The sequence below is a fragment of the Acomys russatus genome, chromosome 4 (genome assembly GCF_903995435.1).
Source record: "Acomys russatus chromosome 4, mAcoRus1.1, whole genome shotgun sequence".
NCBI classification, from domain to species: Eukaryota; Metazoa; Chordata; class Mammalia; order Rodentia; family Muridae; genus Acomys; species Acomys russatus.
In genome coordinates, this window is record NC_067140.1 from 7,713,120 (window position 1) to 7,736,512 (window position 23,393).

At 52.3% G+C, this 23,393-nt stretch overlaps 1 protein-coding gene across 1 annotated transcript in view; it reads right to left on the minus strand.

The window, feature by feature from the left end:
- The window catches only part of Kiaa1755 (KIAA1755 ortholog), a 31,760-nt gene extending 10,804 nt beyond the window's left edge, over positions 1 to 20,956 (minus strand). The window contains exons 1-7 of the mRNA XM_051143700.1: positions 20,929 to 20,956; positions 12,231 to 12,428; positions 7,555 to 8,842; positions 6,922 to 7,098; positions 4,365 to 4,488; positions 2,032 to 2,125; positions 133 to 216 (exon numbers count right to left, since the gene is read on the minus strand). Of these exons, the coding sequence (XP_050999657.1) occupies positions 133 to 216; positions 2,032 to 2,125; positions 4,365 to 4,488; positions 6,922 to 7,098; positions 7,555 to 8,842; positions 12,231 to 12,428; positions 20,929 to 20,931 (1,968 nt within the window). The 5' untranslated portion in view covers positions 20,932 to 20,956. The remainder of the gene's footprint in view (positions 1 to 132; positions 217 to 2,031; positions 2,126 to 4,364; positions 4,489 to 6,921; positions 7,099 to 7,554; positions 8,843 to 12,230; positions 12,429 to 20,928) is intronic.
- Between the last annotated feature and the right edge of the window lie 2,437 nt (positions 20,957 to 23,393).

The following is a 23,393-nucleotide window of genomic DNA, read 5'->3' on the forward strand; positions in this document are numbered from 1 at the left end:
AGCTGGCTATTCTTAAGCTAGGCTAATTCCTCTCAAGGCGTGGCTCACTCCTGCAGCTCTTCATCCCTTTGTCCAGCTCTGCTCAAGCCCAGTCCTGCCCCTGCCCCTGCCCCTGCCTGGGCCTCTACTCACCTGGACAGATAGTGCAGGTAGCTGAAGGACCGAGACCTTCTGCCCCAGGAGGAGCACTTTACTGATGGAGGCCGGAGCCAGAGCCTGTGAAGAGAGAGCCTCATCAGGACAGCTCTGTTCCCCCTTCCCTTTGTCACCTCCTCCACCCCAAGGGATGTGCAGATGCATGGTGTGGTCCCCGGGTGGGGGCTTTGTGTGGCAGGTTTTGAGTGAACCATTAAGAAAAAGCAAACCCGAGCTGAGCTGCAAGCCCTCCTTGAGGCCTCAGTTTCCCCATCTATAAGACGAGCGGTCAGATGGCCAGGTACATCTTACTTTCACCTGTCCAGGTGCATACATTGACTGGTCAAGACACTTCTCTGTCAGGGTGTGTATGTGGTCTAAGGCTAAACCAATCAGAGCTCAGAATCCCCCAGAACAAGGGGTTTAGTCGATGTGGACTTCTGAGCCAATCAGAAGAAATGATACGCTAAGAAACTCTTGCTGTGATCTCTCTCACTGTGTTCTGCTGGAATCAAGTGCCCGACTGTGTGACTTTCGAGAGAGCTGCTGGGAGCCATACTGCCACCAAGTAGAAGTGGGGCCATAAGAGAACAGCACCCTTCTTAGGAAGACCTGTACAGAAATAGAGTTGGTGGCACCTTCTGAGCTCTTGGATGGGGCCTTAACCAGAGGTAGATTCAACTCCTGGCCATTAAAACGTGTGCCTGCTCCTTTAAGACAGTGGACATTCTTGAAAGGTCAGATCCCACAGGCCAACCAGAAGAGACCAGGCCACACCTTCCTACAGCTTTCTCTGGGGCAGAGAGTAAAGAAGCAGTCTATGACTTGATTTTCCTTTCTGGTGCCTGGCTCTCTGTCCCTGCTCTCTGTCACGTGCAATACATTGAGCAAAATCACATGACATAAAACATCCCACCAGCGCCCCCCCCCCCCCTGCCCCCAAACTTATAAAAGTCTGATGTTCTTCTGTTCCTGGGATTGCTAGAGGGATTTGCTCTGGGGACTTCTCTGAGGAGACACCTCTGTGCGCGCACGCTCTCTCTCTCTCTCATTTTCCTACCCTCTCGCTCTCTTCCTCACTCTTTTATTGTTGTTTTGTTCTTGTTTTTTGAGACAGGGTTTCTCTGTGTAGTCCCATCTGTCCTGGAACTTACTCTGCAGACCAGGCTGGCCTCGAACTCACAGAGATCCGGCTGCCTCTGCCTCCTGTGTGCTGGGACTGAAGGCGTGCACCACCACCATCCAGCTTCTCACCCTCACTCTTCATGAAGCTCCTCTCGGGGTCTTAAGAGAAGCCTCCGCCCCCTTCTCTTTGAGGTCCTTATAGATCGGTCCCTCCCTTCCCGCATCATCCCTCTCACCTCAAGGCCCCATCACACCCTGAGCCCCTTCAGTCTACTACAAAGATTTTCTGAAGAGAGTCCCTCGTCAGCTTTCTTTTTAGGATTCAAGGCTGCCACTTTTTAACTTTTTTATTAATACATCAAAGCAGTCAACGCCCTTTGTCCAGAAGCTTGGCTGCACTTTTTCTTTTTCTTTCTTTCTTTCTTTTTTTTTTTTTAAAGGGAAACCCAACTCATTTTTAAAAAGATTTTATTTATGTATATGAGTGCTCTACACTTGCAGGCCAGAAGAGGGCATTAGAGGGTAGAGATGGTTGTGAGCCACCATGTGATTGCTGGGAATTGAACTCAGGACTTCTGGAAGAGCAGTCAGTGCTCTTAACTACTAAGCCGTCTCTTGAGCCAGGAGGTTTTTTGTTTTGTTTTGTTTGCCACTAAAGGTTGCTGTCTGGGTTTTGTGACACCAACCTTAAGCCCACGAGGCTCTGGGCATGCCACGGTCCCTGTGGACCCCCAAGACCAGCTAAACTAAAGCGCCCTACATGGCACTCACCTGTGCGCTCTGCAGGGCACTGACCAGACCAGGCCTCGGGGGCCCTTTCCTGGCATCAATCACCACCAGCAGCCCCTTGGCTTTAGCTTCCAGCCTGTGGGTAGAAAACAGAAATCAGGGCCTGCGGGGCAGCCTGGGACTCCAGAGGGTCTGGGGGAAAGGTGAGGGTAACAGGTTGGCGGGAGTCTTTGCTCTGCAAGACCAGTGCCGCCTCCAGGAAGCAAGCACCCAGGATTCCTCTTCTTCACCTCACAGATACCAGGTGGTTCATCACCGTACCCACTAGTGTGGCTGCATCCACCACCCTTTTGTAGTCAGGGATGAGGCTGTGTGTAAGCCTCACTGGGTTCCGTTCCCAGAGTTCCAAGCCAAATAAAATAAAATAAAATAAAATGAAACAATTCCGCGCGCGCGCGTGTGTGTGTGTGTGTAGAGGCAGGGTCCTGGTTTGTTCAGAATTTACCAGCTCCTGCACCTGGCTTCTGATCTATAGAAGCCACACAGCGACCCAATTTCCCTGGCTTGATGGGGTCATGTGACCTATCTTTTCCCAATGAGCTGAGACAAGTTAACTGAAAGGTTTCAGGGGGGGAAAAATCTATTTTCTCCTTTAAGGAATTCTTTGAAAGTGGGAGGAAGGTATTGGGGAAGTGAGAGGGAAGAAGAGGGGCAGAGCAGGCAAGAAGAGAGCAAGAGGGGTAACCAACCTAGTGAGACAGAGCCCCTACTTTGTATAATCACTACAACTCCAGGGCTCTCAGACTTTGTGCATCACAGGGGAGAGTGGGCAGGGCCTAGGGGCGTCTGGTGGGCTGTAAATGCCCTCAGAGGGTCTGCTGGTCAAGGAGGTCTGGAAGACACCTCCAGCTGTCTTCAAACCTTACACCACCAGTTCACAGGCACAGCCCACATGTCCCCACATGGGTACCTGGCCACCTGGCCACATTGTTTCTCGTCCCCATCACTGACAAGGCTGCACGAGGATTGAAGGCGCATTAGCTTACCGTACCCAGTGTCTGCCCAGAGCAAGAGGGGCATAAATGCTTACTGTGACCATTCCCAGGCAGGGAATCAGAGACACAGAGCAGCCAAGCAGTAGACTGAAAGAGGAGTTGGCATGGCATGTTCCTTACCCAGGCTTCCTGGTCATTTGGGGATCAGGGTGAGCCACAGAGGAGGAAAGTCAGACCCTCCACCTGCAGAATATCTGGTATCCGGTGGCCTGCAGGGGGGCAGGTGGCTCGGGGGTGTGTGTGGCAAAGAGGGTTCCAAGGCTCCCTAACCTCCCCCAAGATGCTGAGCCTCCAGTAGGCTGGGGTTCTACAGCTACGTGGTAGGGAGACAAACGCCACCTCTGCATGTCCTGGTGGGAGCTTGTGTCTCGGAGTGAGACAGGATTCTCCCCAGCCATGAAGTGTGAGAGAGACGGGTGCTGGAAACCAGCCTGGGCCATTCATCACTCTTGCTTATCCTTGGTGTGTGTGTGTGTGTGTGTGTGTGTGTGTGTGTGTGTGTGTGTGTGTGTGTGTGTTTGCGCGGGTCCATGCTTGTAGGAGTGCCGAGGCCGGACAACAACCTCGGGTCTCATCCTCAGGGGCACGGTCTCTCACCGGCCTGGAACGTGCCTGTTAGGCTATCCTGGCTGGCCTGTCTCTGCATCCCTAGAGCAGGGACTACAAACATGCACTACCATGCATGGCCTTTTGTACGTGGGTTCTGGCCTTAGAGCTCAGGTACTCCTGCTTGCAAGGCAAGCACTTTACTGACTGCGCTATGGGCCCCAAACCCTAGTTCTTTGAGTCTCTCTTTCACCCACTCACTCATTCAATTGCTCTTCCTTTTATTTAGTCAACAACGTTTGTACTCCCCGAAGAAGCCTTCCCTAGCTTCCCAGCTAAAATCAACCCTCTCAGTCTCTCTGCTCTACAACAGTGCTTCTCAAAGACACGCCCAGCCACATCCCTGTTGCCAGGGACCACACTAGAAATGCAGATTCTCAGGCCTGCTGACCGTGAAGCTCTGGCTGGGCAGGGGCTGCGTGCTCGGCTTCAACAGCTCACCTGGTTCTTCTATGATTCTAGTGCATGATCAGGCCAGAGCTGTGGGTGCCTGTGGAATGTTACACACACACCTTCCCTGTCTCACACCAGCCATGGGAAGGCCCTGTGTAGGGACAGGGCCCATCTGTTGCCACCTCCACCCCTTCACCCTGCACCTAGCCTGTGGCTGGCTCTCTGCACATATGGTGGGTGAAAGGACCCAGGGCCTTTCCGTTACATACCTGGCTGAGGGGTGAGGGTGGAGAGGGTCAAGGTATGATAATGTCCCCTTACCTAGGAACACTGAATAAGTAGGACAGCAACTCTGTGACCTCCAAGGCAGTACACCACGGTGCCTCCCAGGCCTCCTCCTTCGTTGATACCAGAAGCAGAGGCCGCCCGACCCGGTCCCTACCACCTGGAAGAGAGGACAACATGAGCAATGACAATTGTCGGGAAGCCTCCATGGGAGCTTCCTCTGTGACTCCGCAGGCCTTTGCCTGCACTGTTCTTTCTGCCTGGAATGTCCTTTCTTCTCTTCTTTCTGTGACCTACGAACTCCTATTCATCCTACAAAGGCCCAGCTTCAAAGCCCCTTCCTGAGGAAAGTCTCTCCGAATTCTTCTTTAGCATAGAGAGGGCAGCTCACTCACTATCCTTGGGGCTGTCTTTGTATAGTACATGCACCCCTGGAAGCAAAGCTGGAGCAGTGAGCTCTGGGTCACACAGACTAGTTCACATCCTAATGTGCTGTGTGTCCCTGGGCAAGTCTGTGCAACTCAGAGCTTTAGTTTCATCTATCTGATGGGACAAATTCAGTTCAGGGCAGATGAGGTTTCTTTGGGGATTAAGTGAACCAGTTCCTGAGGGTGTTTGGTGCTCAGCCGGGACTAGTGGATGCAGCTGTGGTGACCGGGTACCATCTCTGTCCCCATCCCACACAGCCCACAGCTGTGTATTTCTTCTCCAGCTGTGTATTCTTGATAGGCCATTTCCTGTTCTGAAAATGGAGGCTTATGTGTCTCACTGTCCCCCCAGGACTCAGCGTTGCTGGCAGGACCTACCCTCACCCAGTTCTGCTCGTTTAGTGTGCCCCGCCCTCCTGTCTCCAGCTAGTGAAATCCTCCCAGTCCTATGGTCCAGCCAAAATGCCACACCCTTATCCCCCTCCTTCTGGAACTCTGGCTCCAGCCCAGGATCCTGCAGTAAGTTGCCCCGACAACCCAGAGCTCAGGACAGCATCAGGGCACAGATGCCTGAGGAATTGGCCAGCACATGGAGGTTAAAACAACACAGCTCTAACCCTGTATGTCTGGGAGCTTGCCGAGTGCAGATGGGTCCAGCAGCTCTGTGTGCACCCTCTCCCTACCCTCCACGTGGTACAGATGGAGTCAGTCCCTACCCAAGTTTGAGTAACAAAAGTTCAGATGCTGGATGCCTTGGGACAGGGCATCAGGTGGCCAGTGCCTGGCTCTGCCTGCTTACCAAATGCTGCCTGGATAGGAGCTGGGCAACAGGCAGCACCCCACAGGGGAGGCATCACTGTCCACCTGATTTGCTTTTTCACTGGACCAAGGAGATCTCTGTGCCCCAAATACTGCCTTTGCCTGGTGAGTGGTACCAGAAATACCATGTCTAGCCCTAGACAACCTTTCTGCTATGGCCATGTTGGGTGATCAATGTCACACAGAAACAGGAAAGGCGGGTGGGAGTGCAGGCGGCTCCTATAGCCACTGAGAAATTCAAAAAAGATTCAATAAATGAGTGGGACACCAGTAGGTGACCCCCCCAGGATCTGTGGGAAGATGGCGCCCAGGAGACATGGAAGTCCAGGAGTAGCAAGGTGGCAGGACAGTTAGTCCCCAAAGTCCTGGTAGTCCTTCCTGCTCCTGACTTCTACGTGTACTGGGCCCTGTTTCAGAAGCACTGTTCCCAATATTTATACAGATAACACCTATTACTTACTAATAAATGGCTGTACTTTTCTTTACTTCTTCCAGAAGCTTCCTGGTTTCTCCCACCGGAAGCCTGGAGCCAGGAGCACTATCTGTGCTCTCCTTTGTGTTGGATTACAGTGACCTGCTGAATTTTCTCTCACACTAGAGTAAAGGTTTTGTGGGTGCAGGGATCACATCAGACTGTTTCCTAACAGGGCTGAGTCTAGGGTTCAGAAAACAGTGATCGAAATCACTTAGCCGGGCAGCACAGAAGCTGTCAGTAGCTGGTCCAAAGCCCCTCGATGGGCATGCTCCCCAGGGGCTGGGAGGACTATTAACAGGCTCGTTCATAGATGTCTCCTACCCGGAAGACTTGCCCTTATCTGTACTAGCTAGTTGGCTCAGCCTGCATCCCATTCCAGGAACAGTCTGCACTTAATGACTGACAGACTCAGGAACAGTCTGCGGTTAATGACTGACACAACCAAGATCAGCCTGCGGTTAATGTCTAACAGACCCAGACATTAAATACTGACCCCTGACCCTTAGCCGGCTAGGTGATGTGATCCATACCCGAGGGAGTGGTCACAGCCTAGGTCAAACCTTCTGCTTCCTGCCTTGCTTTGCTTTGGTCCCGGTCCCTTTCTTGTGGGAGCCTTTCCAAAACTTTTTGTGTCAGGCTTGGCTTCTAGAGAGCCTGGCGCACACCTTGGCTGCCTAACCAAAGTCTAGATAGATAGATGGTTGGGTGGATGGACAAATGAAAGGACAGGTGAACGGGTCCCTAGAAACTGTTTTCTTTTAATCCAAGCCTGTCGTTGGAAACTTTGCAGCCTCCTGGGCCTTGCCCCCTCTTTACCCACCAGCCTCTGCGGATACTCTACCCTCCTCCACTCCCCTCTGAACCTTGGCACCTGGCAGGCAGGCTATCCTGGAGTGGAGAAGCGTGACCCCCAGAGTCCCAATCCTGGGCTCGGGCCTGGAACACTCCTCCAAGCTAAGTCCTGGGGGAGCTGCAGAATCTTGCTGGAAGCCAGGCGGCTCCCCAGACAGTGGGCCTGAGCCAGCTGTTCTGGGGAGAATTGTTGCATCTGGGGTAGGGGCAGGGCGGGGAGGAGAGAAAAAGCAGAGGATGTTGTTAGAAGGAGACAGACTTTTCCCAGGGACAGGGTTTTGTTTTCCACCCAAATGACTATCCAGCTCATAACATGATCTGCTCTCTGCCAGGGATGCTAAGTCCCTTCATGTCACCACCATCCAGTACCCGCCCTCTGTCCCAAGTCCCGTCCCATCACCCTATCCCCTGCTTGCACAAAGGGGTGGCCTAAACTCAGAGAGGTTAAGTGTCTGGCTAAGGCCACACAGCATGAGGCAAAGCTGGAATGTGAACCCAGGCAGCCCTAATGAATAGTCCTGCTCAGTTTTACACTAGTGAGGGGCCTTTAGCCCCCTGAGACTGAGGCAGCCTGTGGCCCCTGCCCCTCACAGCCAGAGCCTCCTGCACCAGGAGAAGCCTGACCCTTGCCTTACTGAGTGTATGCTCTTACCTTTCTCCTGGGCCTTGGCTCTGCGAGGCTGCAAGGAGTTAAGGGGGTCCAGGGCCTCCCAAGGCGTGGCATGCTGGAGTAGAGTCTTCTCAGGGGGCTTCTGAGGTGCCCTTTGACCTTTCAAGAAGGAGAACTGGAGCCCAGGAGCTGGGGACCCATGGAAGGAGGTATTCTTACTGAGGCAGGCCTCAGGTTTGGAAGCTCTGCCATGTCTAGGTGTGGTCTCTTCGGTCTTCATCTCAGACGTTGGGGCTACAGGGCTAGCTGAGGACAGGAGGGGAGAGGGTACTTGTCTTGGCCCAGGCCTGAGCTGGACCATGGCTGCTGGTGTTCCCAAAGGCTTTTGTATCTTGGAGGCTGCTGGCTCTTCTTCAGTGTCTTTCGCCAGGCCAGAGGTGCAGTCCAGCGGATTCTCCAGGACACCAAAGTGGGGCTGCTGCACTGTAGTGTGGCCAGAGGCTTTATGCCTGGCCTTTCTCCTTGAGCCCCCACTACAGGGCTTCTCTCCTGAGCCTGCTGGCTTTGCACATATCTGTCTTCCCAAGGGAGGTGCCCCTTTAGTTCTGGATCTTGCCTCCTGTGGGCCTCGAGGATCACAGAGTATCATTGCCTCCCTGTCTGGGGACCCCCTTCTACACTCTTGGGGAAAGCCCAGGAGAGCCACATAGTCCCCTTCCAGGCCCTGGTTGGGTTCTCTGTCCATCCTGAAGGCCACTTCCCCTGCCCTTGCTGGCTCCACCTTGATGAGGCCTGGATACTTGTCCCCCGACTGCCTCCCTTTATCCTTAGCCCAACTCTGGGCCGTAGACCCCCTGCTGCCCGAGGAGCTGGCCTGGCGTGGCTCCTGAGGGCTGCTGAGATGGAGTGCCTCTAGTGGGCAGGAGTCCCCATGTGAGGAAGGGTCGTTCACTATCGGGGCTCTGTCATCTACAAACTCTGGGCTGGTGATCCTGGTCCAAGGCACAGGCATGACGCCATTTTCTGAAGCCACGAGGCAGTTGTGTAAGGGACGTCCCTCAAAGTCACTGTTGATGGCTTCCAGCCATTCTGGAGTGAACATGAGACAGTAGGAGGACTCAGGGATCGGCTGCTTGTCCACCTTGCGGAGGTCTGAGGAGAGACACTTGAGTGTCATGTGGACAGACTGCTCCCCCCAGGACTCCACTTGAAGGTAGAAATCCCCCTGACGCAGCAGAAGCGGGTTGAGCGGTGCCAGGTGGACCACAACCTCATCCCGCAGACACAGCGGCCAACCCTCGTGCAGGAAGATGCAGTGGGTATAGAGGGCCTGCAGAGAGAGAAAGAGAGAGAGAGAGAGAGAGGAGGGCATCAGAGAAACAGACCCCAGGGGACCTTGGTATTGGTCAGATCGTTCCCTCTCCCATATGGGCCCTGGAACAGCCAGGAACTAGGCACAGGCAAGAGAGACACCCAGAACCAGACACCAAAAAGGCCTTTGCTCTCAGAGTGTGTAGAGTCACTTGCTCCTATCTTGGGCACTGGCCTTGAAGATAGCTTGATAGCTCCCTGGCCTGAAAACCAACAAGTGCCTTCCATGGCAACCCTGCTTGGCTCATGACCCTCCCCTTCCCTCCCCTTTTATCCAAAACCTCTCCCAACCCAGCCGGAGCCTTAGCACAGGCACCCACCCCACCCCCCAACTCCTCCCCCGAAAGCCAGGAAGACATGGGTTAGAGGTCTAAATGGGCTGTTTGTACACGTTACTGAGCTGCTCTGACATCTGATTTCTTTCTCTGCAAATTGGAGTTAAATAAAACACACCAGTATTCCTGTGGGGGGTGGGGTGGGCAGGGATGTGTGTGTCAGTCTGGTGGTTTGTGTAATTCAGATGCTGAATTCTGAGCCCCAAGATCTGACTGCAGTCCGGATGAGGGCATTGTCACGTATTCTTGATCAATGTTATGTAAACTTCGCTCCCCAATTATCTCTGATTTGTTAATTAAAAAAATTTTTTTAAAGCTGGACAGCCTATGGCTGGGCAGAAGAGAGTGAGAACTTTGGTTCCCTGTCTCAGAGTCTCAGGTAGGGACCATGGAGGAAGAAAAGGTGGAGAAAGGATGTAGTGATTAAGAACTGACCTGATGGAGGAGAAACAGTTCAGACAGGACCAATAGGGCAAGTAATTTAGGGCACATGGCTGGGAAATAGCAAGACTAGGTTGGAGAAATAGTATAAAATGGGTATCTGCCCAGTTATGGTGCTTAAAGCTTATTGTTCTGGTTTTTCGAGACAGGGTTTCTCTGTGTAGCCCTGGCTGTCCTGGACTCACTTCGTAGACCAGGTTGGCCTCAAACTCACAGAGATCCACCTGCCTCTGCCTCTCCAGTGCTGGGATTACAGGCATGAGCCACCACGCCCAGCCTATTAATAAATCTTATGTCTCTGTCTCATTTACTTGGGAGCTAGAGTGGGTGATTAAAAAGCCCCCCCAAATATAATTTATCGTTATGCTCCTGGGCTGGCATGAGATAGATGGAATACGGGTGCAGAAAAGCTGACGCGATGCTTGGGGAGGTTCAGGGGACGTGAATTCACTTCCGTCTGAAAATACCTGCTTGGGTGGATGTGTGTGCATAGTGTGCATGTGGAGGTCACAGAATAAGTTTGAGGCCTGAGTTCTTTCCTTTCTTTTATATGTGGGTCCCAGGAATCAAATTTGAGTCACCAGGCTTGTGTGGCAAGAGCCTTTGACTACTGAGTCATCTCACCGGCTGAGCAATTAAAATGACACAGAAACAGTATGCAATGAGAAGTCAGGGAACCCTATCACTGCCTTGCCCCACCACCTTGAATAGGCCATTGCCACTCTTCCATAAAGCCACTTTAGTCTTTCTCTGTGTCACCCACAGGAGTTGGGGTGGTGGTGCGGAACCCCCATGGTCTCAGTGATCGAGTCTTAGTTTGAAGTAGAGAACCTGATCTCAAGAAAACCAACTATGAGTCCCTCTGCTCCTTCCCGTCCATGGTGACATGACATGAATTTGCTCATGACAGCCAAATCAAATGTGTCTATAATTAAGAATAAAGTCACAGAAAGGCTGTGAATTTACCACTGAGAAAGAGGGGGTCAGGGCGAGTGTGCTTTCGACTTTTTTTTTTTTTTTTTTCCTTTTAAGGCCAGGGTCTCATGTAGCCCAGGATGGCTTAGCTCTCACACTGTAGCTGAAGATGACCTTGAACTTCTGATCCTCCTGCTCCCTCCTGCGGAGTGCTGGCATCACAGGCAAGCATTGCCATGCCAGTTTGTGTGGATGAATCCAAGTCCAGGGCTTGGAGCCCTCTACTACCCGGGCTCCTGCTCCAGCCCCACACATGTGGTTTGAACAGCCAAGCAGTGACAGTTGTATGGCTTGTCACAGGGAGGAAAAAAGAAGTGGGGAGGAGGTCCTTTATGCAACAAGATCAGGGGCTCATGGAGAGGCCACAGGCAAAGGCTTCTGGGAAACACTACACTTTAGTATTCTCTTTCAGGTGCAGCTGCCATGGGGGTTTCCCCAGCAGGTGCTGTGGGTCCTAAGATTGGCTGTGTGGCTCTTGATTGGTAGTGGCAGTGGGCTCAGGGTGACTAACAGTAACTCAAAGGGCACTGCCGAACTTCTGAGGGAGGAGGGCAGAGGCAATCAGAACTTTAATTCCTTGGTGATCTCCCCACTATTTTCCTAAAACAGTCAAGAGAGAGAGAGGCAGACAGGCAGACACACACACACACACACACAGAGAGAGAGAGAGAGAGAGAGACAGAGAGAGAGACAGAGACAGAGACAGAGAGATAGAGAGAGACAGAGAGAGACAGAGACACAGAGACACAGCCAGAGACAGAGAGAACATGATTCAGGTCTGGTCAATCTTTTTTTTTTTCCAAGACAAGGTTTGTCCTGGAACTCAACCTGTAGACCAGAATGGCCTTGAACTCACAGACATCCACCTGCCTCTGCCTCCCGAGTGCTGGGATTAAAGGTATACACCAACATTGCCCCGACATGGCATGATCTGGTCACTCTTAATACCCAATTCCTCTGGTCAACAGTGATTGGTTCAGCCATGAACACATGACCACAGGCTGGCCAATCATGATCCTTTTCACAGCTGCTGTGGCCATTGGCCAATACAGAGAAGCCGGAGCAGGAAACAGAATGTCTTCAAGTTGGTTGACTAGGGTAAACTCGTAGCCTGAGTGGGGACTAAGTTGTAAACATTTGTTGTCCCACTTTGCCCCAAGAGTCACTTCCTTGAAGTCTCAAGAAGTTTCCAGGGGTAAAAGTGAGCGTGTCTTTGGGAATGCTCTGGAATATTCTGTGTTGCCTCTGTGGAAGTGGCTGCACCAGGGCCAGAGCCAGTGGGTACCACTCATGGTACCAGCACCCAGGCAGGTCCCTCAAGGCCAGGCAAGGTCCTTGGACACCTGGATGTCCCTCCTGTTGATGAAATCTAAATGTCATTGGCCCTTAGGTGTCAGAGGGCCATAAGTTAAATAACTTTCTTTCTCTACTGGCAGATGACTTTCCCTTTGGATAAGCAGTGGTTCTTGAGAACCCTCCCCACAGCCACCCATATTTCTGGCTGGGGAGACACACCTTGCCCATCTCCCTCCCTCCTCGATCCCAGCCCTCTGGCCGTCTAAGGGAGCTATCACAGCCCAGTTCTCCTCTACTTACGCAGGCTGCTTCCCGTACTTGCTCACACAGGCGCTTGGCAGGGATGAGGAAATCCAGGAGGAAGCTCAGCCCATCTCCCCGGAAGTCAGAGTCCAGGAGCCGGAACACCTGACCCAGAACAGTGGGGGCAGTGGCTTCAAAAGGTGGGTAGAGCCCTGCCAGGGCATGCTGGATGGCCATGTCGAGAGCTGAAGGGTCCTGCTGGGGACAGCAGGGAGGAAGAGCAGTTACAGTAGCAGTGAGCACAGGAACAGTGACCTCTCCTGTGATGTCCAGGACCCCTGTGAGTGAGGCCTTGCTGACTCCCATGGACAGGGCTAGTCCCCCACTTCACTCCAGCCAAGCTCAGGAACTTCCCAAGCCTGTAACTCCATGTCTCTGCCCAGTGATGGCCCCACAGCCCAGCCCCCATGGCAGCATGCCCTCTGCAGCTGCCTTCCTGAAACTGTGTCCCCCTCCTCAACAGCCCTAAGCTCTGTCACATTCAATAGCCTCTCCCTCTCTATAACTCCTCCCCAGCCAAGGGCTATCATCAATTTCATGCAACCGCCGTCTCTGCCTCACCAGCCTTTAGTCTTCTGCACTCCAGCCATGTTCACCAGGCATCCAGCCACTTAGGTCTAGCTGCTATGCATGACGCCAGCCTCCCCCATCCCTGCCACCTCTGTCTGTACCTCCACAGTGACAGGAGGAGTCTCTAACTCACCTCAGGCCTCTGCCAGTGCTGTCTCTTCCTCCCAAACACCTGCCTACCTCTTTCTCACCTCCTCATCTGGCAACTCCCTCTTAATTTAACCTCAAGACTCTCAACAGCCCTTTCCTGTTCTGGAAAGTACTCTGGACTTCACATCGGCTTCCACCCAGTTCAATCAGATGTCCTCCTCTTTCGGTATCTTATTAGAAAAGTTTTCACACTGACTTCTGGTCCCCAAAAGGCAAATGGGTCATGTAGGACAGCACCCAAAGGTGCCCACATCGAAATCTCCACAGACTGTGAATACAGGCCAAGAGGGACTGGTAGCAATAAGGCAGGCACTGTAGGCAGGTGAGATTCCAAAGTCAGGGGTGTGAGACAGGGGTTATGGTCCTTGCTATCTGTAGTCCGCCTGGAATAGGCCACCCCACGCCCACATTGTCAGGATAAGTGAACGAGTGAAGAAAAAAATGCCTCTGGCTGCATTCTGAAGGAGAGTAGGTCATGATGCTGAGGTGTGGGGTGGGAATAGGAGGGAAGTTACCCTCCAGAGCTGAGAGAGGGATCCTTGGTGTGGTAGAGCAGGGAGGGGTTTACCAGGCCTCTTGGCCTCACTAGTGACCCCAGCCTCACCCACTAGCCAACCCCTGCTTCCCACTGTCACAACTGGAACAAGAAAGGTCCCATAGGCTTGTATGTTTGAACACTTGGTCACCAGCTGGAGTTGTTTGGGAAGGATTAGAAGGTGTGGACTTGTTGGGGGAAGTGTGTCACTGGGGGTAGGATTTGAGGTTTCAACAGCTCAAGCCATTCCCAGTTAGCACTCTCTGTCTTGTGCTCGTGGATAAGACTGAGCTCTCAGCCACCACTCCGCTGTGCCTGCCAGATGCCTTGCTCCCTGCCATGATGGTCATAGCCACTACTCCTCTGGAACTGCAAGTCCCCAAATAAACTCTTAATCCTACAAATCACCTTCATCATGGTGCCCTTATGGCAATAGAAAGTGACTGAGGAACCCACCAACCTGGGGACAGTGAGAGAAAGAGATCACAAATGCCATCCAAGGGCTCAGGCCCATAGTCACTGGGCCTGCATTCCTTCATGCTGTGTGCCTTGCTCTACCCTGTCTACGAAGGGTCACTGGCACACCTGGATTCTACTCCTTTTGTGGCCTTTATTAGGGACTTGCTCCCTCTAGACCTCATCTCCAGCCAGGATGTCTGCTTCATTTTTGGAAATGTAAGTATTCATGACCTTCAGCGTTTGTACTATTAAAACTGTTGGGGCTTCTTGTTGTTGCTGTTGCTGTTGCTGTTGCTGTTTCACATCTACCCACTTTGCAGAAAGGTAGATAACTGTGTTCCTACCTCAAAAGGAGAGAAAGGGGAAGGAGAGAGAGAGAGAGAGAGAGAGAGAGAGAGAGAGAGAGAGAGAGAGAGAGAGAGGGAGACTATGACTATTAGTCTCCAGGCACCTGCTGCGTACCAGCCCTACAATCACAGTCCCTTCCTTGGTGTCACCCACAGTGATGCCACTGCTAACCTAGGGCACCTCATTTTGCAGCTAAAAGGGCAGAGCCAACCTTGCCCAGGGTCTTAGAAGGAGAAAGACAGTGAGAATGCACCCCAGACCCATGGCAGTGAAGACAGCTGGCTTGCCCTGCCTCTGGCTGCCTGCTCTGTTTGGGATTCACTCCTTTCAGGGTGGTGTGCCCAGGATTCTCATGGCCTAAAGAAACCGCAAGAGGAAAAGCAAGGTTTGCCCACTGCGTCAACCTCGACTTGCACAGGCTGCCTGCACTTGCCACACACTTTAGCCAGCTTTAAACATGGCCGGACGGTGGGAATTTGTGACAAGTGGACAGGCTACACTCAAGGCGACTCACTACCTACCAGAGGCTTGATTCTTGAGTCTCAGAACTGTCCAAGAATTCAGGAAGAGCATGGTGAAGAGGCCCCAGAGGCTGCCGGGATGAATGCTGGCCCTGGCCATCACAAATGAGCTGAGCAGCCCCGCCCTTGGACCACAGGAGTCCAAATGCTGCTGCCAGACTCTGAATGATCGCTGTGAAACTTGAGAGACATGGTTCCATTCCTTCCCAGCGAGGGCAGCCCCAGCCAGCCGGCAGGCAGTCAGTTGCTCCTCACAGGAGCCAAGCATGGATGGATGCTTTAAAAAGGATGGAAGCAAGACCACCGCCCCCTTTGCAACCGGGGCCAGAGAAAGAGCCCAGCACACTAGCCAAGGATAGACATATGAAATGTCCTAGCTTCTTTTTTGATGTGCTGAGCTGGAATGCAGGGTCTGTACATGAGAATGCTCTCCGTCCCCCTCCCCGCTTCTTCACCACCGAGCCATGTCTCCACCTCTTGGTCTTTTGGTATAGGTTCTCACCAGAAGCTAAGGCTAGCCTTGAATTCATTAGGCAGCCCAGGCTGACTTCCAATTCCTACCGCTGTCCCCTGAGTGCTGGGTACCAGCATGCACCATTGCTCTGGTCTGTCCACATCTATTTCAGCAGCTTTGCAGCAAGCCTGATCTACCGTCATCTGAAATGTTAATTTTATCAAGCAAAATCAGCCAAAAGTATGCAGCGGATATGCTTTTACCTATGTACCAACCCTGGCAACCATTACCCAGCTCAATATACTAGAGTTCCGTGACCCCCCACAAAGAGGCTTACTCCTAGTCAACTGTTCCCCTTCCAAATATAAGCTTCTGTTATGTTTTTAGAGAAAATTTTTCCATACAATATGATCCACAGAATGTGAGTAGATCCAGACAAAGCTCAAGTGGGCATTAAGCAAAGTTACCCTGAGGGCAGCGAGGGGCAGGGGCCTCACGAGGCAGCCTTTTAATTTTCTTCTGAGCTTACTATATTTTCCAAACACCCTGGAACCAGTGAGTATAGCTTTTATAACCAGGGGGAAAAACATAAAAAGTGTGATCGTGTGCTTTTAAGGCTGGCTTCTTTTTTAAATGATCTCGCCAGATGTTGTTAGCTGGGGCCTTCTGAGATGTGGGTTGGACTGGCTTAAAGGTCCAATCTTTCCACTTACTCTGCAGAGCCAAAATTCTAGTCTCATTTTGCTGCTTCCTCCTCCTCCTCCTCCTCCTCCTCCTCCTCCTCCTCCTCCTCCTCCTCCTTCTTCTGGTGCAGTTTAAGGCAGAAACTTGCAACTGGCCAAAGTGCCAATGCATCATACCAATGGGACAGACCATCATGGGAGATAAGGCAGAAAGATTTTAAGAGCCAGAGGTCAGAGATGACCAGCTGGCTTTAGAATCACAGCCCAGACAAGTTCCAGAGGAGCGTCCCCAGAACCACTGGGGGAGGACAGTGTCTCCTGGCCATGACAGGAGCTCGGCACTTACAAGTTCACAGAAGCTGTGGTTGCCTACACAAGAGCTGCACAAGATGAAGCCAGTCAGCATTCTAGCAACGGGCTGGGAGAAGCCTACGGCAGTCCTTCCCTCTGCTGAAGAGGAATGATTGGCAGTTGATGGCTTCTTTTGAGAGGTTAGCCCCAAGTACATGGACTGATCTCTAGTGGATAGCCCCACCCCAGTGAGTATATGGGCAACACAAATTGGACTCCAGAGTTTATTTAAAAAAAAAAAAAAAGGCAGGCATGGTGGCGCACGCCTTTAATCCCAGCACCCGGGAGGCAGAGGCAGGTGGATCTCTGTGAGTTCGAGGTCAGCCTGGTCTACAAAGCGAGTCTAGGACAGCCAAGGCTACACAGAGAAACCCTGTCTTGAAAAAATAATAACAAAACCAAAACCAAATTAACAAAACCGAACAGGATAGATTTGGGAGGAAGAGGGAAATGGAGGGTGGGTCTGGGAAGAGTTGGGGGAGAAGTGAAACTGAGTACGATAAAAATTGTATATCTGCATGAACTTCTCAAAGATTAATAAAATTATTATATTTGGGTTTTTTTTTTTTTTTTTTTTTTTTTTTTAAGCACTGGGCATATCTATTCTAAGGCCCTTCTAGAATTCTTCATATAATTTTGTTCTGGAAGGTGTGGGGTAAGGGTGTGGTTTCTAAAGAGACCAATCTTCAGTTGCTGAGGAAGTTTCAAAGGTCCGACCTCGTCCTATGTCCCTCCTCCTGCTGGGGAACAGTCTGATGAGGGCGTTTGCCGGGGATAGGAGAAACGGAAGCAGATGGATGTGAGAAAGCACACCCACAGACCTTCGCTGAGGACCCCCCTACACACACCAGCCACCCTCCCCAAGGGGAGCAATGGGAGTTATGGGCCTGAGCCATGGAGGTCACTGCAGCCCTGCCTTGCCTGCCCTCCTGAGTAGCCACAGTGTTTTCAAAATTGGCCACCGCAAGCACATCTGTGCGCCAGCTGCTGCCCAGCAGGTGTCAGCCTGCGACCTCCAGTTCCTGGGACTCGCCTCCTGAACTTGTCTAGGCTGAGGTTCCAAAGTCAGCTTGCTGAAAGCTCCTGCTCACATCCGACTCAAATTGTTTGCGCTTTTTGCCTGTGTGTGGGTGGATGGAGGTTGGAGTGAGAATCCGGCTCCTTATAAAACCAGCTTTCAAATCACCTCTTTGTAAACAGGCTCTCAAAACCGGAAGGACGGCCCAGATGCACTGAACCGGGACGGGAGTGGGTGTCAAAAGAGTTGTGTTCAAGTCCAGCCCAGTCATGTGGCATCCAGTAAATTATTTCTGCTTGTCTGAGCCCTTCCTCCTCTTATGTTTGCCCTTGTCTCTCTTCTCCTGTGCCTCTGGCCCGGAGCACAACTCACTCAAGCCATAAAATGACAAAGTTGATCCCCAAGGGTTGCCTCCAAGCTGCCATGAGTAAGCCTTCAGGGGGAGGCCATGCTAAGCCCGTACATGGTTTTATGTAATTGTCCTGACAATTCTGTGGGGGTAGGTACCTTATGCCCATTTTACAGCTTAATAAACAGAGGTTCATGGTGTCCTCCCAGTCAGTGGACAGAGACATCGTCTGAGGCTCCCTGTAGACTTTCACACACAGAGTAGCCCCTGTTGCTTCGGCAGTTGTAGGCCTAGTGCTTAGAACTGCCATCCTACCATCCTGCTTCCTGAACAGGCTCTGCTCTGGCCAGGGCTCCTCCTCACCACCTGCCCTGTGTGCAAGGTTTCCTGGCCATGATCACATACCTAGATTTGTTATTTGCTTAGTATTTATTCTCGATTATTCAGTGTTTGACTTTTCTTCCTATTCATTTTCAATGTAAATTTGCTTTATTTATTGTCATGTGTTTGTGCCATTTCAATCATTTCCATAAAAATTTCCTCTAAGTGCCACCTCATTTAGCCTGTGGCATCCCCTCCTGGGCATCTGCCACCTCTGCCCACACAGTACCCCTCCCTGCATAAGCTAAACTCCTAGCCACCCTTCAGAGATCTGCCAGAGTGAGAAATCTCCTCAGGTTTCCATGGCACCTGTGCTTACAGGCAAGGAATACAGACTTCTCCAGGCTGGCCCAGGTGCTTTAGTGAGCTCCTGTCTCAAAATAAAATAAGTAAAAAGAGAGCTGAGGACATGGCTCGGTGCTAGAACAATGCTTAACATGAGCAAAGCCCTCAATTCGATCATTTTTTAAAGCCACAGTACATGCCAGGTGTGGTGGCGCACGCCTTTAATCCCAGCACTCGGGAGGCAGAGGCAGGCAGATTGCTGTGAGTTTGAGGCCAGCCTGGTCTACAAAGCAAGTCCAAGACAGCCAAGGCTACACAGAGAAACCCTGTCTCAAAACAACAACAACAACAACAAAAGCCACAGTACTAAATCTCCTCCAGGGGCAAAATGGCTCAGCAAGTTACAACGCTTGCAACCAAGCCAGACGACCAGCCTGATCCCCCACATAGTAGGAGAGAGCCCACTCCCACAAGTTGTCCTCTGACCTCCACATACACTCCACGTGCCACAAAGGCACGCTAGAGTGGCGTGCTACCATGAGCACGGGCACATCATGAGAGGGTAAACCATGGCGGGTTCGTTTGGGTGGAGATTTACAGGACAAAGAGGATTTTCCCAGCAGAGGCAGCTCAGGTAAAGGTCCTGGGGCAGGAGGGATTGTGAACCCTAAGGGGGTTCTGAGAGCAGGTCAGAGTACTCAGGGCACAGAGTTAAGATCAGAGAAGAGGGTGGATGACGGCATGTACTAGTTAAAGGGAGGAAAGAGTAGTGTAGATAGATCCCCATGCCCACATCACAACCTGGGTGTGGTCTCACACGTGCCTATAACCCCAGCACTGAGCGGGACAGACATGGGAGGATCCCAGGGGCTCTTTCACTTTAACCAATAAAAATGCAAGATCCAGGTTCAGGAAGGGACCCCGGCTCTAAGGAATAGGCGCAAGCGATAAAGGAGCCATCCCCCCACAAGGCCCTCCTCTGATTTCCGTGTGATGCAGGCACCCATGCATATACATACACACCTCACACGTGTACACACACATGCACACACATTCCCTCGCACCACATCACAGATGCGCACACGCGCACACACACACACAGGCATGGAGGAAAACATGCTCATCTTCCCCAGTCAGGGAATACTTTCTCAGCCATTCTGAGGAGCACCCCAGGGTCTGATCCTTAACCTGCAAGTCTGGAGTTCATTGAGGAGGAGGATTATAACTTTAAAAATGAATAACTGGTCCCATCAAAAGCAGACCTTTGACAAATAGATGAGCTGTGGCACCAAGGTGGCTGTGCGAGGTGAGAGACTGCCAGCCACCTCAGCTCCTGGGGGTCAGGTTTCCATGTGTGTGATGAGGAGCCAAAAGTGTACAGTTAGAGTTGGTAGGAGTGGTATGTCCTACGTTTATAGCCTGGCCAGCACAGGGTCTTGCTATAGAGAGAGGCAGACAACCACCACCTTAGGCCATGCCACTTAGGACGTACTTTTAACTGCTTCAAGAGCAAGCAGTGTGGACCATGCTTCTGGTGTCTGGATTTGGAGCCTGGTGTTGTGCTGTCTGTGTGCACAAGTGTCTGTCCATGTGCCAGCATGAACAAGCAGGTCCACGTGACCTGTGTGCTTGCTGTACGCTGTGGGGAAAGGAATTTGTGTGTGTGCATGCGTGGTGTGAATGCACCTCTGTAGAACTCTGGGTGTGGACCTGCACAGGAAGGGGAAGCCCACCCAAGGCAGCATAGCGAACCAGAGTCAAGGGGTGACCGCCCTGGCCTGTCTCCCAGCTCTGTTCAAATCCCCCTGAGATTTGCAAGATTGCTCTCCTCTGACTCCTGCCCAACCCTGACTCTGTCTGGAGCTGAGCTAGGACTCGCTCTACACCAGACTTCATTTGGATTCCTTCTTGCCAGACACTGGCACAAAGACACACACACACACAACTCTCCCTGAGGTCCCCTTCCTTCCCAGGGTGCAGGTCCGGGAAACCGAGGCACAGAGGTACTGCATCCCTTCAGCCTTCTCCCAGCAGCCTCTGCACCTCATGCTCAGGGGAGAACCCCATGGTCCAACATGTGCACCTTTAACTTGCCAAACCCCAGAGTCTAAAGCAGCAAACATACCCAAGATTTGGTGAGCAATTCCCTCTTACCCATTCTGCGGCCCTCAGGGTCCGCTCTTCCCCAGCACTACTGTGCTGTGCTGGGAGGGGTCGTTGATTCCCATCTCAGTCCAAACCCCCTACAGCGCTGTCAGTCAGTATAGAGTTTAAAATGCATGCTAAAAACACCCCAAGTTTTCTGCATGACCCAAGGTCCAGAATTCCAGTTCAGATTTGCATTCTGGTTTGGAGCGAGATGAAAGCTTGCATCTCTACAGAGGCCCAGACAGGGCGCATGGCCCAGGGGTGGATCTGAGCCCCACTTTTGCCCTAATCCTGCTAGGGCTGACCAGCTAAGCACCCGACCCAGACCAGGAACCGAAGGGCGCTGCGTGCGCTCTTGCGCGCACCCTCAACCCCGACCCCAGGGGCCTCTGTCAGGAGAAAACCCAGCGGAGCGAGGTGGTCCAAGCCCAGGAGGGCGTTACCATGGTGATGTTTCTTTGGTCCGGGAGTCGGCAGTCTCTGTCCTGTGCAGCTCTGGCTTTCCTAGCTCTGGAGAGAGTGAGGAGAGCGGGCGGGGGACTCCCAATCTGGCCTCATCCCGAGGGGTAGTCGGCTCGGGACAAGGAAGAGGGAGAGGGGACCCAGACTGAGGAGGCGAAAGGGGGAGTCGGGGGAGAGGCGGGCCACCCGCGGGGGGCGGGGCGGCGGCGGGACAGCGGCCCTTTGTGCGACGCCTCGCCCAGCAGCCCGCCCCGCCGCCGCCGCCGCCACGGGTGATGGGAGCCCGGGCGTCCAGCCCACCCCCTACCCCCTGCCGAGGCCACCGGAGCCCTCGTCTGAGGGCGGGGTTGCTTGTCTCTCCCTGCAGAGTCCTTACCCAGGAGTCAGAGCTGGCTTCTTGTCCCTATCTGCAAGTCACTTTGTTGCCTACGCCTCAGTTTCTTCACCTGTAAAATGGGGAGGTGGTGGAGGCTGTGTTGGTGAGGATAGTAACCCCTCCTGGAATTGGTGAGTAGGAGTCAGCATCCGTCCTCATGGCTCAATCTCAGGCTTGGGATGGTGGCTAACACACAGAGCCTTCAAGAACTTGAAGACTCGTGACAGAGACCTGGGTTGCTGTGAGGCAGAGCACAAGGCGCTCCAGACACCCACCATACCGGGCTCCCCTGCTCTGAGACCAACCATGAAGGGGAGAAAGTGTGTTGTTTGGAAGCCCCCACCCAAGGTGCCCTGAACTAGGTTTCCCAGGGATGTGTTTATTATCAAATACTGTGCTAAGTGCTGAGCCAGAACAGCACAGACACTACTATATCCTGGGGCCGCGTTGAGAAGGAAATGTCATCTATCCGGAACTGGGACAAGAAAGGGAAGAACAGAAAAATAACCGAGTTAACAGCTGAGAAGGCGTGCAGTTAGTTGATTGGTAACTCCAGCAAATGGGCTGGAGAGATTTGGCTTCTCTTCTGGAGGACCCAAGTTAGAGTCCCAGCACCCATATGGCAGCTTACAACCGTCTGTGACTATCAGTCCTAGAGGATCCAGTGCTCTCTTTTGGTCTTAGAGGGCACCAGGAACACACATGATACACAGATACACATGCAAGGAAAACACCCACACATGTTTGGTTGGTTGGTTGGTTGGCTGGTTGGTTTCTTGAGACAGAGTTTCTCCTAGCTATCCTGGAACTCAGTTTGTAGACCAGGCTGGCCTCCAACTCACAAAGATCCTCCTGCCTTTGCCTCCTGAGTGCTGGGATTAAAGGCAAGCACCACCACCGCTCGGCTCCCGCATATGTTTAAAAAAAAAAAAAAAAAAAAAGAGTGGCCAGATCTAAGTGAATGGAGTGGGGGCGGCAGTAAACTGGAGTTCTAGAAACAAGGACAGCATATGTAACACCGCCAAGGTGGTCCTGAGCTAAACACATGGGGATGAGTGAGGAGGGAACGCGAAGGATGGGTGTGGCGATATCGCATCCACAGCTGTGTCCCACCCTACACGGGTTATCTAGTCTCTTCGCAAGAACTGAGTTAGGAGTTAGCTCAGATCCTTTCGTGCCCGTTGGGCCTCTGTTTGTCGCTGTTGGACTAGTAATCGCCCGAGTAGCTTCACTGTCCCCTTGGGGATGCTGCTTCAACACCAGACAACGCTTCCCTAAGAGGCAGGCAGGATGGAGGTGGGGGCTTTTGTTGTTATTTTGTCTTTCATTTGCTTGTTTGTTTTCTCAGACAAGGTCCTGGTCTAGAATTCCATATGCAGCTGAGGGTGACCTTGAACCTCTGATCCTGCTGCCTCCACCTCCCAAGTCCTGGGATCACGGGCATGCACATCCACAATGTGTCTTATGTGGTCCTGGGCTTTAAATATGCCAGGCAAGCACTCTACCAATAGCCCCAGCCTAGGAATGCATTTGTTTAGGAGAAAACGGCCTTTGGTTTACAGTGCAGACAGAATTCAGCTGGAAGGCAATGGTGTTGAGAGTTCCAGACAGCAACGAGACAAGATGAGCGCAGTGATCACAGGACACAAAAAGGATTCTGAATTAGGTAAACGGAGAAAAAAATGAATAAAAAGGCCTCAGGTGCTCTCTCACAGGGTCTGTGGGGGAAAAGCTGGGGCCCACCCTCTGGGAGTCTCACTGTCCCGAGGGACAGGGCCTAGGCTGTCCTGCTCTGGGAGTCTCACTGTCGGTCGGGGATAACCTGGAAGCCCCTGAAAGCCAGTGGAATTACTTCAAGCTGTGAACCGTGAGCACACCAAAATGGAACTTTCTACACATCAGTTGCTGTTACAAGTAAACTTTGGGGGCCCGGCCCAGCCACTGACATCGCTTTACAGATGAAAAGCCTGAGGCAGAGTAAGGCGGGGTAGAAAGCTGCATTCCTGCACTTAACAAGGCCGTCCATTCTAGAAACCACTCTGTTAACTACCTTGGTGTGCTGCCTGAATG